This window comes from Muscardinus avellanarius, assembly GCF_963383645.1.
Source record: "Muscardinus avellanarius genome assembly, chromosome: 3".
NCBI lineage: Eukaryota > Metazoa > Chordata > Mammalia > Rodentia > Gliridae > Muscardinus > Muscardinus avellanarius.
In genome coordinates, this window is record NC_137788.1 from 323476 (window position 1) to 339578 (window position 16103).

The 16103-nt window shown below is 58.7% G+C and overlaps 1 protein-coding gene across 1 annotated transcript; it reads left to right on the top strand.

Annotated features, from left to right (window-relative positions):
- Positions 1 to 335: 335 nt before the first annotated feature.
- Positions 336 to 12077, top strand: TTLL10 (tubulin tyrosine ligase like 10; the record flags this gene model as incomplete). The annotated part of the gene is made up of 14 exons (XM_080692701.1): positions 336 to 456; positions 660 to 824; positions 1044 to 1124; positions 1194 to 1317; positions 1394 to 1512; positions 1584 to 1713; positions 2308 to 2379; positions 3026 to 3111; positions 3401 to 3572; positions 4608 to 4779; positions 5084 to 5224; positions 10944 to 11060; positions 11358 to 11451; positions 11728 to 12077. The coding sequence occupies 14 exons, from the start codon at positions 336 to 338 to the stop codon at positions 12075 to 12077; spliced, it is 1944 nt and encodes a 647-aa protein (XP_080548827.1).
- Positions 12078 to 16103: the final 4026 nt, after the last annotated feature.

A 16103-nucleotide genomic window follows, 5' to 3' on the forward strand; every position in this document is an offset into this window, starting at 1 on the left:
CCAGTGGGCACATCCACCCCAGCAGGTCTGACAGCCACCCTCCTCACAGCAGACACCGAGGCGGCGCTCGGCGCCAGGACCGAAGACTTTCCCAGCAGAGGCGGGGTACAGAGATGGCCCCATCCCCACCGGCTGCCAGGCCCCTCAGCTACCATGGAGATGGGAGCCAGCCAGGAGCAGAGGCCGCGGCCCAGGACTCAGGGAGGCACCCTGCCTGGGGCAGGGTCCGCCTGGCTTCGAGCCCCATCCAAGGGCTAGGTCCTCGGGCTGCCCAAAGGCCTGGAAGGGGCACGGTGGCCATGATCCCCCCGCGGGGCCCTCGCCACCGAGCCGCAATGCCTGTGCCCCTCAGCCACACCCGCTTCATCCACCGCCGGGGGCAGCCCGCAAGGCCCCACATCTGCTCCAAGAGACCCAAGAGGCCCAGGATCCGGAGGTGCCGTGCCCGGGTATCAGGTGAACACAGAGCTGCCCTGGGATGGGTCCAACCTCCCGAGCCAAGGTGCCCTGACCAGCGGGCACCCCACCTTGGGCAGGTGGCCTCATGGGGCAGGACCAGCCCAGGAGAGGGTGGGCAGGGGACCATGTGCTGGGAGAGAGGGAGCCACTGTTCTCCATGGTCTGAGTGTTCTGCCTGCCCATGCCACCACTGTGGGCAGCCACGGTGGGCACTGCCCCCCACACCCCTTACCGGAAGCCCCTCATGCCCCCCACTGACAATGGCCCCTTGGTCACCCATGATGTCATCATGGACATTGTGACCCCTGCCCTCTGGGGTCCTCCCACATCATGTCTGCTCCCTGAACAGAGCTCCTGCCCCGTTGGTAAGGAGGGTGGGTGGGATGCCTCCTCTCCCCAGCCCCTACCACCCACCCAGCCTGCTTGGAGGCTGGCCCTAGGAGATGGTAACTGTCCTGCCCCCCATGTGATGGCCGCCAGGCCTGCTGGACAGTTCTCTCCGGGCTGAATGCTGCTGGAATTGGCTGGGAGGGTCCAGCAGAGTGGGCACCTCCCCGACACCCACTGACCCCACCAGTCCCCAGGCAGGGCCCATGAGAGACGGATGGGGAGCAGCGTCAAGGAGGGTCTTCTGCCGCAGCTGAGCCGGCTGGACCCAGATGCAGGTGGGCTGCGGGCCTCGGGGGTGGGGGCAAGGCCAAGAGCCCCGGCTTCTGACCACCCACTGCCTGCAGACCTCCTGGAGGACACAGACGCTGCCAGGCCCCCAGCGGCCCCCCTGCAGGAGGGGGACCAGCTGCCGTCCAACCCCAAGCAAGGCCCCTTCTTCTACATCGGAGGCACCAACGGGGCTTCAATGTGAGTGGGCCTGGGCTGGCCGGCTGCAGGACCCTGGGGTCACCGCCGCCACTGCCCTCTGCCCTCTCCCCCACAGAATCAGCTCCTACTGCAAGAGCAAGGGCTGGCAGCGCACCCATGACAGCAGGCGGGAGGACATCAGGCTGAAGTGGTGTGAGACCAAGTGCCGGGACAGCTACTACAGCTTCCGGGAAGGTGGGGCCAGCCCGCGGGGGCCGGGCCGGCAGCCGGAGCCCCGCCCACAAGCCGCCCCCTTGTCCCGCCAGGCCAGCAGCTGCTCTTCCAGCTGCCCAACAACAAGCTGCTCACCACCAAGATCGGGCTGCTCAGCGCCCTGCGGGAGCACGCACGCACCCAAGCCAAGGTCAACAAGACGCAGCCCAGCGCCCAGGCCAAGTGAGCCCACCACCCAGCCCAAGGGACACCACAGCCCAGGGGCCTGCTCCTCCCCAAGACGGCAGCCTGACCACCTTCCCCTTCACACCGCGGCGGACCCATCCCTGCTTCTCCCATCTGCTGATCTACCTCCACCCTGCCCCCCACAGCTACCCTGGGCATCCCCCCCGCCGTCCACTCACCCCAACCCTTCCCGTCCACCCTCCTGGACCTGCACGGCCATCCACTCCCCTCCACCCACCACACAGCCACACGCGTGCCCACCAGCCACTCACCACTCACTCCGCCAGTCAGGTGCACACCTGCCTCTCATCCCACCAGTGCCCACCGTCTGTCCCACCCCCGTCGCCTGCCCATCAAGTGGGCAGCCAGCCAGCACCCCCTCGGTCATCCAGGACACCGCCCTGACGTCTGCACGTGCTGGTGTTCACTTCCCACACGCCTGTATCGGCAACACGGACCTGTTCCCCTCGAGCCACTGTCTGTCCACCTGCCCACCATGCTCAGCCACCCTCCATCTCTCCACTCATTCTCCAAACACTGTGGACTTGGGCGCTCATGCCAGGTCCTGTGTCCCCCAACCCCTGGGGCCAGATTCGGAGAGGACGTAGGACCAGTCTCGGAAGAGCTCCTGTGGACCAGCCCAGGATACCTAGGGCCACAGAGGTAGAAGCACTGACCCAGCTGGGAGGGGCCACGCTGACCTGGACTGGAGGAACCAGGCGTTAGGCGCAGGGGCCAGGGTCAGCCTTGGGAAGCTAGGCCAGAGCTCATGAGCACTCAGATCTGTACCGACCACCTGCCGCCAGCGGGGCGCCTCCCAGCACCCGGCACCAGCTCTGATCTAATGGCTCATGGGAACGCAACCAGAAGACAAGGTTACTGAGGTGGGGCTGTGGGGCTGAGTGGGGCAGGCCTGGAGGCTGTCAGCACCCAGGAAGCCACGGGGAAGAGTACACAGGCAGCCAGGCACCTGGCACACGCCTGTAGTCCCTGTACTTGGGAGGCTGACACAGGAGGATCGCAAATTCAAGGCCAGTCTCAGCAACTCAGTGAGACCCTGTTTCAAAATAAACAATAAAAAGGGCCAGGAGTATAGTCTGGAGGTAGAATGCCCCTGTTTCCAACCCCCGGCAGCCCCCCCAAAAAAATGCAAAGGCTGCATAAAGAATGTGGCTGGGAGGAGCAGAGGAACACAGTGCCAGCAAGTGTACACTGTCCCTCCAGCAGCCAACCAGGCAGGCCCCAGGACAGCCGTCGCGCCTGGGCAGGGGCAGGGCTCCCATGTCTCCCCACCTCCCCACTCTCCCAGGGTCCTGAAAATGGAAGAGTTTTTCCCAGAGACCTATCGTCTGGATGTCAGGGAAGAGAGACAGACCTTCTTCACTCTGTTTGATGGTGAGCGGTGGTAGGCCAGGGCCAGGGCCGGGGAGGCGGGCTGGGCTGGATCCAGGGAAGGCCTGGAGGGGGCTGGCTAGGATTTGGTGGGAGGGGAGTCCAGGAGGGGAGAGTGGGGCCAGGGCTGGGGAAGGGCGGCTGTGGCCTCATTGAGGGAGGGGCTCTAGGAGCCGGGGCAGAGGCTGCAGAGGGGTCCAGGTGGATGTGGTCCAGGGGGGGTCAGGCCAGGCGTCCAGGGATGGGAAGGCGGGCTGTGGTGGGCCAAAGGCTCAGGGGGCACTCCCTGCAGATACCCAGATGTGGATCTGCAAGCCCACGGCTTCCAACCAGGGCAAGGGCATCTTTCTGATCAGGAACCGGGAAGAGGTCACCGCCCTGCAGGCCAAGGCCCAGAGCATCGAGGATGACCCGGTGTACCGCAAGATGCCCTTTCGGGCGCCTCAAGCGCGGGTGGTGCAGAGGTGTGGGCATGGGTGCCAGGAGGGGCAGGGCCCTCTGAATGCTGCTGGTGATCACCTTGGCCATGGGAGGCCGGGTTCCCCCAGCACACATCCTAGCTGCCCCACGCAGGCCACAGCTGAGTCCCTGTAGCCACAGGAGGGGAAGTCTCACCTTTGACAGGTCGCAGGCAAAAGGGCAGCCCAAGCTGGATGCGATGGCCCACTCACTTATAATTCCAGTGCTTGAGAGGCTGAGACAGGAGGATCTCAGGTTCGGCAGCCAGCCAGTCTCTACAACCTAGGGAGGCCCTCAGCAACTTAGTGAAACCTTGTTTCAAAATTGGAAAAAAAAAAAATCAGAAGAATGAGAGTATAGATCAGAGGTAGAATACCCCGGGTTTCAAACCCTAGTACCTCCAACAAATAAAAATAAAACAGGGCTGGGGGGTGTAGCTTAGATATAGAATGTCCTTGGGTTCAATACCCAGTACCACAAAAATGGGCACCCCAGACCCAGGCCAGGGCCCAGACCCGGCTGAGGGGCGGTGTGGCCCTGCCCTCCTGCCGCGGCCACCTCCCCTGGACCCTGCCTGGCTGGCTCCTGAAGCCAGAGCTGACGGGTACTCTTGGCCTCCCAGAAGAACCCAGGGGCTCAGCCTCACTTGAGGCTGAGCAAGCGGAGGTGAGCCGGGCCTCAGGAGGTCCCTGTCCCCTCCAGGCCCTCCCAGGTGGCTGCTCCTTGCTTGTGGTCTTGAAGACCCGAGGGCTGTACCTGCAGTGTCCCTCCCTGTTCTCCAAGGCCACTCACCCCCAGGGCCCCAGGCCAGCCCTCCCTCTCCCCTCGAGGCTCCAAGGGAGAGCTGCAGCCCAGGACAGCCAGACACCGAGGTGGGCTGAGGTCTGGCTCCAGCCCTTCTTCCAATCCCCCGACCCACTTAGACTCAGGCGTGTCCCCCAAGCGGACGCTGTCAGTGAAGGCCACACTGGGACGAGGGTCCCAAGGACCGGAAGGCGGGCGAGGGACACGCTCCGCCCCAGCAGTCCCTGTGGCCCCAGGTACATTCAGAACCCACTGCTGCTGGACGGGAAGAAATTTGACGTGCGGTCCTACCTGCTCATCGCCTGCGCCATGCCCTACATGGTCTTCTTTGGCCATGGCTATGCCCGCCTCACCCTCGGCGTCTATGACCCCGACTCCAGTGACCTCAGTGGCCACCTGACCAACCAGGTAAGGGCGCCTCCCCCCTGAGGGCCTTCCTTGAGGTGCGGCTGATCAGAGGAACCCAGGCGGAGGAAGGGTAGCGGTTTGGCGCCCCGCCTGCCTCTGGCCATGGCAAGCGCCCAGGTGTCCTGGGTAATCCTCAAGCCCGGCAGCCCCCGGCCTGGCTTCCCGATGTGCTGAGAAGCGCCTCCCTCCATGCCAGAGTCCATGGCAGGGGCCCTGTGGGAGCTGGGGGCGCTTGCTTGCTGGGGTCCCGTGGATGGAGGGTGGGAGCGGCCAGGCCAGCTCTCTAGGGCCTGCCCTGCCCCAGTTCATGCAGAAGAAGAGCCCGCTGTACGTGCTGCTCAAGGAGGACACGGTGTGGAGCATGGAGCACCTCAACAGTTACATCAACGACAAGTTCAGGAAGACCAAGGGCCTCCCCCGGGACTGGGTCTTCACCACCTTCACGGTCCGTCCTCGGCCTCGGCCTGGGCTGTGCTGGGTGGGCGGGGGTCTCAGTCTGGAGCCACGGGCCAGATCGGAGAGTGCGTGTGTGCACGCGTGTGTCCACCTGGGCTGGTGCCCTTGGAGTGAGTGCGCCACCACCCTGGAGTCACACCTGTGTGTGTGTTCTGAAGGATGCTGCTCAAGAGGCTGAGCTCGGCCCAGCCCGGGCTTCGCTGTGCGTTTCTGTTTGGTTTTGGTTTTGGTGGTGCTGGGGATCAAATCCGGGGCCTTGTGCATGCTGGGCAGCATTGCAGTCTTCTTTCAAAACATGTCTCTTTACCAGGCACGCTGGCACACGCTTGTAATCTCAACATTCGGGAGGCTAAGAAAGGAGGATCGTGGTTCCCTGCCAGCTTCGGCTACTTTAGTGAGGCCCTTTGCAACTCAGCCAGACCTTGTTTCAAAATAAAGAATACAAAAATTGGACTGGGGGTATAGCTCAGAGGTAGAATGCCCCTGGGTTCCATCCCCAGCACCCATAGTTAGATATAGTAAGATAGGTAGGTAGATAGATGATAGATTAGATATAGGGCTACAGTTCAGAAGTAGAATTCACCTGGGTTCAGTCCCCAATTAAAAACAAAATCCACTGCCACTAGAGCGTGGTAGTGCACACCTGTAATCCTAGTTACTCGGGAGGCTAAGACAGGAGGATCCCAAGTTCAAGGCCAGCCTGGGCAATTTAGCCAGACCCTATCTCAAAATACAATAAGAAGGTCTGGAGATAAAATTCAGTGGTAAAGCACGTGTGGAAGCATGTGGAAGGCCCTGGGTTTGAGATCCTCAGTACCAAAAAAAACACACTAAATCTGCACTCATGAAGAGTTACGCTCATCATTTCTTCTGAAGTGTTCCAGACCGGGTGTGGTGGTGCACACTTGTAATCCTAGCACTTGAGAGGCCGAGACAGGAGGATCGTGCAGCCTCTCGGCAACTTAGACCCTGTTTCCAAATAAAATATAAAATAGGTCTGGGAGTGCAGCCCAGAGGTAGAAAGCCCCTGGGTTCCATCCCCAGTACCACAAGAAAAAAAAAAAAGAAAGAAAAGAAAAGAAAAAGAAAGTGTTCCAGTCTCTCTCTACATTCCGGTTGTGATCTGCTCTGCGTGTGTGTAGAGTGTGCAGTGAGGACCCAGCCTCGTTCTTTTGGGGGGAGCTCTTCAGTGCCCCAGCATTATTTGTTGAAGAGTCTTCTTCCCCCTGTGAGTGATTCTTAGTACACTGTCAAAAATAACTGGCCAGAGGTACGCGGGGTCCATTTGTGGCCTTTCATCCTGCTCCATGAGTGCATGCGTCGATCCTTGTGCCAGCACCACGCAGTTTTGTGGTGTACTGAAATCAGGATGGATATCTTTCTTTCTTTTCTTTTTTCTTTATTATTACTATTTTTTGGGGGGGTCCCTGGAAACCCTTCTCCAGGCTGCACTCCCAGACCTATTTTTTATATTTTGATTTGGAAACAGGGTCTCTTAAACCAGAGAGGGGCTTCAAACCTGCGTGATCCTCCTGTCTCAGCCTCCCAAGTACTGGGATTACAAGCATGTGCCACCATGCCCAGATGGATATGTGTCTTTCCAATTTTGGCTGTTAAGAGGTCCTTTGCAGCCGGGCGTGGTGGCGCACACTTGTAATCCCAGCATTCGGGAGGCTGAGACCAGAGGATTGCGGTTCACGGACAGCCTCAGCTACTAAGTGAGGCCCTTTGCAACTCAGTGAGACCCTGTTTCAAAAGAAAGAATAAAAATAGGCCAGGCGTGGTGGCGCACATTTGTAATCCCAGTGCTTGGAAAGCAGAGACAGGAGGATCGCCCAGGTTCAAAGCCAGCCTTGCTGGTTTAAGAGACCCACTTTCCAAATAAAAAAGTATAAAAATAGGTCTGGGAATGTAGCCTGAAAGTAGAAGGGTTTCCAGGAACCCCAGTACCACCAAAAATAAAAAAAATAAAAGCCGGGTGTGGTGGCGCACGCTTGTAATCCCCATGCTCAGGAGGCAGACAGGAGGATCGTGCAGGTTCAAAGCCAGCCGCGCCAGCTTAAGAGACTCTGTTTCCAAATAAAAATATAAAATAGGTCTGGGAGTGTAGCCCGGAGGTAGAAGGGCTTCCAGGAACCCCAGTACCACAAATAAATAAATAAATAAATAAATAAATAAATAAATAAATAAATAAATAAAAAATAGGGCAGGGTGTATAGATCGGAGGTCAAATGCCCCTGGGTTCCATCCCCAAACACACACACACACACACACACACACACACACACACACACACACAAAAAGAGGTCCTTTGCAATTCCATATAAATTTTAAGATGAATTTTTCAATTCTGTAGAGGAAAATCTCTTGACATTTTAATAGAGCTTACACTGAACCTGTACATTGTTTGGGTACTATCAACATCTTTTTTTTTTTTTTTTCGGTACTGAGGATGGAACCCAGGGGCCTTCTACCTCTGAACTACACCCCCCAGCCCATTTTTTATTCTTTATTTTGAAACAGGGTCTCACTGAGTTGCAAAGGGCCCAAGTAGCTGAGGCTGTCCTCAAACTGTGATCCTCCTGTCTCAGCCTCCCAAATGCCAGGATTACAAGCGTGCACCGCCATGCCCAGCTTGCTAATTTCATTAGTTCTAATTTTGTATGTGAAATCTTTAGGAGATTATATATATATATGTTACCTGAAAATAGGGTTAGTTTAACTTCTTTGAAATCTGAATGTTTAAAAAATTTGTTTGTTTTGCAGTACTGGATATTGAACCAAGAGGCACTCTACCACTGAGCTACACCCTCAGCCTCTTAATTTTATTTTTATTTAGAGTGTCCTAAGTTACCATGTGCTTGCCTTAAACCAGTGACCCTTTTGTCTCAGCTTCCCAAGGAATAAGATTATGGGCATGGGTCACCATGTAGCTAACCCATGATTTCTGATTTAAAAAAAAAAAAATTGGCTGTTAATTTTTTTTTTTTTTTTTTTTTTTTTTTGCAGTACTGAGGATTGAGCCCAGGGGCATTCTATCTCTGAGTTATATCCCCAGCCCTATTTTTAATTCTTTAGTTTGAAACGAGGTCTCAGTAAGTTGCAGAGGGCCTAAGTAGCTGAGGCTGGCTGCGAACCTGCGATCCTCCTGTCCCAGCCTCCCAAGTTCTGGGACGGCACCCAGTACTAAGCCGCCGCGCCTGGCCTCGCTGTGACTCTTACTGAAGCTCCCTTGTATGTGATGAGCTGCCCCTCCCCTGCGGATCTCAGCTTTTGCTTTATCCTTTGGACGTCTGTTTATGATGCAGCGGCTCTGAGTTATCCTTCCTGGAGTTCACTGAGCTTCCTGGATCTGCAGCTTAACGCTTTTCATCAGATTGGGGCGTTTTCTGTCATTATCTCCAGCTGTTCTTCCCGCTCCTCTCCCCACTCTCCTCCTGGGGCTCCCATTGTACCCGTCTCCTTCATCAGCTCTCTGAGGCTTTATTTTTATTCGTTTTTTCCTTCTTTTTTCTTCAGATGAATGATTTCACTTGATCTATATTCAAACAATTCAAATCTCTGAGGCCTCTGGGGTTTTTCTTTTATAAGAGAGGGTCTGTGTTTGTCCTCAAACCCCCGGACTCAAGGGATCTTCCTGCCTCTGCTTCCCAAGTAGCGGGGACTGTAGGTATGGGCTGCCACACCCGAGCCTAGTAAATTTATTTCAGTTATGCTTTGCTACTTCACAATTTCTACTTGGCTTCCTTCTGTTTTCTCTTATTCTCTTTGGTGAGATCCTCAACCCCATACTTTTCTGGCGGAGGGCAGTACGAGAGCTTGAACCCAGGGACATTCTACTTCCAACCTATAGCCCCAGCTCTATTCTATTTAGTTTTAGTTTCGGGTTTTTTTTTTTTTTTTTTTTTTTTTTTGGTGGTACTGGGGATGGAACCCAGGGGCCCTCTACCTCTGGGCTACACTCCCAGACCTATTTTATATTTTATTTGGAAACAGGGTATCTTAAGCCAGCTGAGGCTGGCTTCGAACCTGCGCGATCCTCCTGTCTCAGCCTCCCAAGCATGGGGATTACAAGTGTGCGCCACCACGCCCGGCTAGTTTTAATTTTTGAAACAGGGTCTTGCTAAGTTTCTGGGGCTGCCTAAAACTTGTGATTCTCTCGTCTCAGCCTCCTAAGTGCTGGAATTACGGGTGTGGCCACCAGACACAGCACCTTTGGTCCTGTCCCACCGTGCCCGCTCCTTTGACCTTTTTTTTTTTTTTTTTTAGCAGTTCTGGGGATGAAATCCCAAGGGCATTTTACCTCTGAGCTATACCCCGAGCCCTATTTTTTGTGTGTGTGGTGGTACTGGGAGTGGAGCCCAGGGACTTTTCTACCTACGGTGTACACTCCCAGACCTATTTTATATTTTATTTGGAAACAGGGTCTCACTAAGTTGCTGAGAGCCTCAGTAAGTAGCTGAGGCTGGCTTTGAACCTGCGCTATCCTCCTGTCTCAGCCGCCCAAGCACTGGGATTACAAGCGTACGCCACCACACCTGGTTCCCAGCTCTATTTTTTATTCTTTATTTTGAAACAGGGTCTCACTGAGTTGCAAAGGTCCTAAATTGCTGAGGCTGTTTGCGAACGGCGATCCTCCTTTCTCAGCCTCCCAAGTACTGGGATTACAAGTGTGTGCCACCTCGCCTGGCCCTTTGGTCATTTCAATTATCTGTTGTGTTGCCGGGCGTGGTGGCACAAGCTTGTAATCTCAGCATTCGGGAGGCTGAGACAGGAGGATCATGGTTCGCAGACAGCCTCAGCTACTTAGGACCTTTGCAACTCAGTGAGACCTTGTTTCAAAATAAAGAATAAAGCCAGGTGTGGTGGCACACGCTTGTAATCCCAGCATTTGGGAGGCTGAGACTGGAGGATCACAGTTCGCGGACAGCCTCAGCTACTTAGTGAGGCCCTCTTCAACTCAGTGAGACCTTGTTTCAAAATAAATAAAAAATAGGGCAGGAGGTATAGCTCGGAGGTCGAATGCCCCTGGGTTTCACCCCCAGACCCATAAATAAATTAATTAAATAAAACCAAAATAAAGAATAAAAAATAGGGCTGGGGAGGCCGGGTGTGGTGACGCACACTTATAATCCCAGCATTTGGGAGGCAGAGACAGGAGGATCCTGGTTCATTGACAGCCTCAACTACTACTTAGAGGCCCTTTGCAACTCAGTGAGACTCTGTTTCAAAAACAAAAAATACTAAAAAATAAGGCTGGGGGTGTAGCTCGGAAGTACAGTGCCCCTGGGTTCCATCCCAGTACCCCCCCAAAAAAAAATCTGTTGTGCTATCTCCAGTCTGGGGAGATATTTTTCAAGGCTACCAGTGATCTGGGGACAAGTTAAAAGACTACAAAACTCTCCATTCTTACCAAGACTTTACATGTCCCATCTGCAGTCTGCATCATCTGTGTCTCCGGCCACAAGTGAGCCGCCCCAGGGCAGACACTGCTGTTTCTCTTGTGTCCCCAGTTTCCGCCACGCAGTAGGGACACACGGGCTTGTTCATGAGCCTGAGACTGAGTGTGGACATTGGGCGGGTGTGGCCGGGCAGGTGAGGGACAGGTGGGAGCAGGTGAGGGTGCAGGCAGGCGGGAGCCGAGGTGAGGGCGTGACTGGCTGTGTAGCCAGGACCCCAGTGACTGCGTCCTCCTGCCTCGCCCACAGAAGCGGATGCAGCAGATCATGGCGCACTGCTTCCTGGCCGTCAAGTCCAAGCTGCAGTGTAAGCTGGGGTACTTCGACCTCATTGGCTGTGACTTCCTGATCGATGAGAACTTCAAGGTGCGGTCCTGGGTGCAGGAGGCCAGATAGGCAGGTGCAGAAGGAGGGGCCTCTCTGTAGTAGCCACTCAAGCAGGCCAATGGGGTGGCCCTGCCGTCAGGCCCCCGACCTGCCCACACCGGCCCCTGAGGCTGAGCGCCCCTCCCCAAGACAGCCCAGGATGCGTTATCAAGGCCCCAGCCTCTTAGTTACACAAAGGGAGGAGGCCATTGGAAAGAAGTCACCTGGCTTCGTGGGTAGCAGGCCCCAGGCTCCGGCTGGCCAGGTGGGCGGGGATGCTGACGGGGTCACACACAGGTGTGGCTGCTGGAGATGAACTCTAACCCTGCCCTGCACACCAACTGTGACGTGCTGAAGGAGGTGATCCCCGCAGTGGTCATGGAGACCCTGGGTGAGCCCTGGGCGGCCCGCCCATGATTCTCCCAACACCCCGCTACTCCCAGTCCTGGGTGTACCTACCCTCTCCATCAGACCCCACAGTGAGGCTGTCCAGCACACCGAGGGCCTGACCTCAGCCTCCCCTAAGGCGACTCCCCCAAGCCTCCTCCTCCGTCTCCGGCCTCCTCCCCGGCCTCAGAATTCCCAGCCCAGACCCGCAGACCTGATGCTGGGGAGGCTGGGCCTCTGCCCTCCTTCCCCCACCCAGGCCCCCTCCTGCCCCTCCCAGACCTGGCGCTGGAGACCTTCCAGAAGAGCCTGCGCAGCCAGAAGATGCTGCCCTTGCTGTCCCAGCGCCGCTTCGTGCTCCTGCACAATGGCGAGGCGGACCTGTGGCCCCGTCTGGGGGGCTCGCGCACCTTCCCACGCCCGCCGCCACCCCGGCCGCCCCTGGAGGCCACGGCCCCCGCACCCCGCGCCCGCAGGCCCGCACACCCCCGGGCCCCAGGACGGCCAACCTCTGCCGTGCGCCGCCCGCGCCAGCCGGGCCCCGGCCCCGAGCGGCCTCCAGGGGGCATCAGGGACCAGACCGAGGAGGAGCGCGAGGAGCGGAGGAGCGCCAGCCACCGCGGCTCCTAGTGGCCAGCTGCACCCTGGGGACCTATAAAGGCTACTTTGTGACAAACGCAGCCTCCGCAGAGGGTCAGGTGGCCAGCCACCCCGTCCCCACCCACCCCTTCTCCTGCCCACCGCACTCGCAGGGCTGGCTGTCCTCCTCTGTGGGGGCCCTACCTCTGCCCCTCACCCTCTGGAAACCTGCAACCCCTCAGCCCACACAGGTGGAGCCCCAGCAAAGGTCCCGATCCCCCTTCCATTCAGAACCCTCCGGATTGCCCCTCTGGGGCCACCCCACCCTGCCCAGTGCAGCCCTCCCCTGGCCCATCAGGCAGCAGGCGGGAACTCTCCACAGCCCTCCAGCCACAGGGGCCCAGGACGGGGTGAGGGCCAGGCCAGGCCAGCTCCTGTAGGACTGCTGAGGCCTGTGGCCTTCCACAGTTCCCTGCCCCCACCCACCTGGGGGCTGGAGGGGAGAACTCTGGAGCTCTGGGCCTCTGAGGATCCCACACCCCCTCCCAGGGGCCAGCACCCTGCCCCAATCTCCCCCAGGACCCCCTTGGCCACTCCCCCGCCCGCCCACTGGCTTCCAGGCGGCCCAGCCTGTTGCACACACAGCTGCATGCCCTGTCCCTGCTCACAAATAGCCATGGCCAGGGGGCAAGGTCCTCCTCGCCAGCCCACTGCTGTCCACCCGCTCACCCCACCCAGTGGGAGGGGGCTGGTGGCTCTGCACTGGAGCAACTGCAGCACCCAGGGGTGCGGGGCGGCTCCGGACAGTGTCCTCCTCCCCGCTGTGGACAGGACAGCCCCGGTCCCTGGATATCACCTTCCGAGCGCCACTAGAGGGCAACATCTACCGCGCAGGGAGGGGTGCGGCGGGAGCCTGGGACAGAGACTAGGCTAAGTGACATGGGGTCACAGGGCCTGGGGGCCAGGAGACCCTGGTGAGCCCTGGGCAGGCCCCACCACTCTTGCCTATGTCCAGCCTGTGGCTGTGGCCCCAGGTACTAGGGAGCCCCTGTGTGGAGGGTTCGGGAGCCCCAGTCCCCAAAGCAGGCCCTGGCTCCCCCTGGAGTCCCGCGGCCAGGGAGCAGCGAAGCCCAGCCTCGTGGGGCTGGGGCATCCAGGTGTCAGTAAATCCACACCCACCCCAAAGGTCAGGGCCACACTTCTGCAGTATCCAGGCTACTGCCCAGCCATCTCATCTCACACTTGCAGCCTGGACACCCCAGGGCCTCTCTGCCCCCACACTACCATGGGACACAGTGTTGACCGAGGCAGGACACTGCTGAACATGGGCAGTGGGACTGCAGCTCCCATGGAGGCCCAAGACATCAGTGGTGACAACCCCTGTCCTGGGCTACAGGGCCTCCACAGGCCTGCGACCCAGGCGCCCACTGCAGCGGCTCCTGTCCTGACGGAGCCCCTGCCCAGCTCGGGCTCCCCAACAACCCTGCACCACAGCTTCTGCTGACCCCTGACGTCAATGAATAAAGCTTTCTCCAGAGCCACGCTGCGCACTCACCACAGGAGCAAGGGTTACATCCCACCCTCAGCCCACTTGCAGGCTCTGAGGTGCTCTGGTCCAGGGGCCCCTGCGCACCCTGCCGCCTGCCTGACAGGTACAAGGTCACCGATATTCCAATGATGTGGCGGGGCTAGGGTGAGGAGCAGGCAGCAGCAGAGTCCAGTGGGCCTGAGATTCCTCCCCCCACGTCTGTCCTCCTCCTCCTCCTCCTCCTCCTCTCCCCTTGCTCTCCTGCAGGTCCTGCTGATGGGTGGGGGACTCAAGCAGTGTTTTCCACCAGAGGAAGGCATGGGCGGGGGGGTAGCTGGGTGTGTTGGGGAGGCCAACAACTCCCTCCCAAGCCTACCTGGGAGACTGAGACAAGATCGCAGGTTGGAGACCAGCCTCAGCAACCTAATGAGACTCTTTGAAAATAAAAAAGGCTGGGGTGTGGCTTGCAGGTAAAATGCTCCTGGGGTTCAATTCCAGTACCCCCTACACACACACAAAAAAAAACCCTATGGATGGTTAAGCCCCCAACTCTGACCCCCGTTTATCCCTTTAGGCTCTACTTTGGGGGCCCCCTCATCCCTCATACCACACACACTGCCTTGGCGCCCAAGGTCTGCTGAGCACCTTGGCTTCAGCTGAAGGCTCGAGGTTCCTGGAGGTCCCTGCACACCTACCCCCAGCCCTTCTCCCCTTTGAAAACAAGAAGGGGGTCAGAGCAGTCCTTGGCTGAACCGCCATCTCTAGAAAATACCCCCCAAAATGAATAGGTGGGTGTATGGGAGATCTGCCTCCCTCCCCACCCCAGAAAGTGCTCTGCCGTCCTCTGAGGGAAGACCTGGGCCTACCTGGCCAGTGGGGCACATCCTAACAGCTGGGGGCCAGGAGACACCGGCCCTTCAAGGACCCCGGCAGCTGTCCCAGCCAGGCTGGGTGGGGGGCTGGTAGAAAGAGGGCTCTTCCTACTCTCAACCCACCAGGGCCAGTCCAGACTTCAGAAAAGGGAGGGAGGGGTCTCTTCCGCCAGAAGAGGGGTGAAGGCTGGGCCGGGAGCCACCAGCTGTGGCCGGAAGCACTTCTGGGAACTGAGATAGCCGCCGGAACTGAGATAGCCGCTGGGCCCTTATCTGAGGCAGAACGAAATCTACACACTGGTGGTGGGGGTTGGGGGGTCAGGGGCGCTGAGGTTTTCCGGAGCTAGAGAGCCTCCTGTGGGGTGGGGCCAGCCCGGGTCGGGCTCAGCTGGTGGGGCCCCCCAGCACCCCGTCTCAGATCACACCTTCCAGCAGCTGGGCACTGCCCCTATGCCCCCACCAGCCTCCCAGTACTCCAGATCTCCTTGGATTGCTCACAGGTGGACCAACGCCAGGCCCGGACTGGGGTGGGGCTGCAGGAAGCCACTGGACCCCCACCCACCCAAGGCCCGGCCCTTGGTGCTCTGCCTGTGGAATCCCCCGCAGCTCTACGTCAGTCCTGCGCCCCCGCGCTGAGGTTTGGCGCCATCCATCGCCCCGCCAGGCGGCCCACCAGGAATTTCCAGCTGAGTCAGCCCAGCCCCAGGCACCTGCATGCCGCTCTGCGGTGTTTTCTGGGGACACCCCAACTGCAGAGGGAGGGCGAGAGCCCTGTGGGCCACGGGGCAAGGCAGGAAGGCCCAAAGAGCGACCCAGAGCCCTTCAGCGACTGGCACTTGAGCCCCTATGAGGGCTTCATGCTCAGAACCTCGGTGAGGGTGGGCACCCAGCTCGGAGAAGGTTTTGACAAGAATGTTCATGCCCTGTCCCCAGCGAGCGGCCGGGAATGGGGGACTAGAGGGGGAGAGAGCTGTCCCCTGCCCAGCACATCCCAGGTATCCCTGTGTGCCCTGGCTCTTCATGATCTGCACCCCAGAGCCACGCACCTTCGCCTCCAGCCCCTCCTAAGCCTGTGAGCCAGGGCTGGGCAGAGGAGACAACAGGCACTCGTGGGGGCTGTGGGCCATGGCCAGGTATGCAGAGGCCTGAGGGTACCGCAGAGACTGGTTCCCACTGGCCTGCCACTCCCTGCCGGCTGTGCCAAGGCATCCTTATCAGATCTCCCCAAGAGCAGCTGCAGCTGCCAGGCGGGTGGGAGGGTGCTGTGCTGGGCAGGCCCCCAGAGCCATGCTCCAAAGCAGGCTCAGAGGAGAGACCACTTGGAGGACCCCGCCTGGCGGAGGCAGCCTGAGCATGTGAGAGCCAGGAAGCACAGTAGAGCCGGACTCCATGGCCTGAGGAGTTCAGGACGCACTGCACGGCACGGGCCAGACGGGTCAGGGGAGGTGGTTCTGCCTAGAGGCCAAGGGGGCAGGGTCCAGCATGGACACCTCCTCCTGGTGGCCCCTGCCAAGTGCCTGTGCCCAGGATTGGAAAGGCCCCACCTGTGCCCTATAACCCCACCTGGGGAGAGTCCGCAGGCACGCATGGACAAGCTGCCCTGGAGATGGGCCCTGGGTACCCTGCCTCCTTCCTGGCCCCAGTCCACCCACTCAGGTCACTGGACAAGGGTTTATT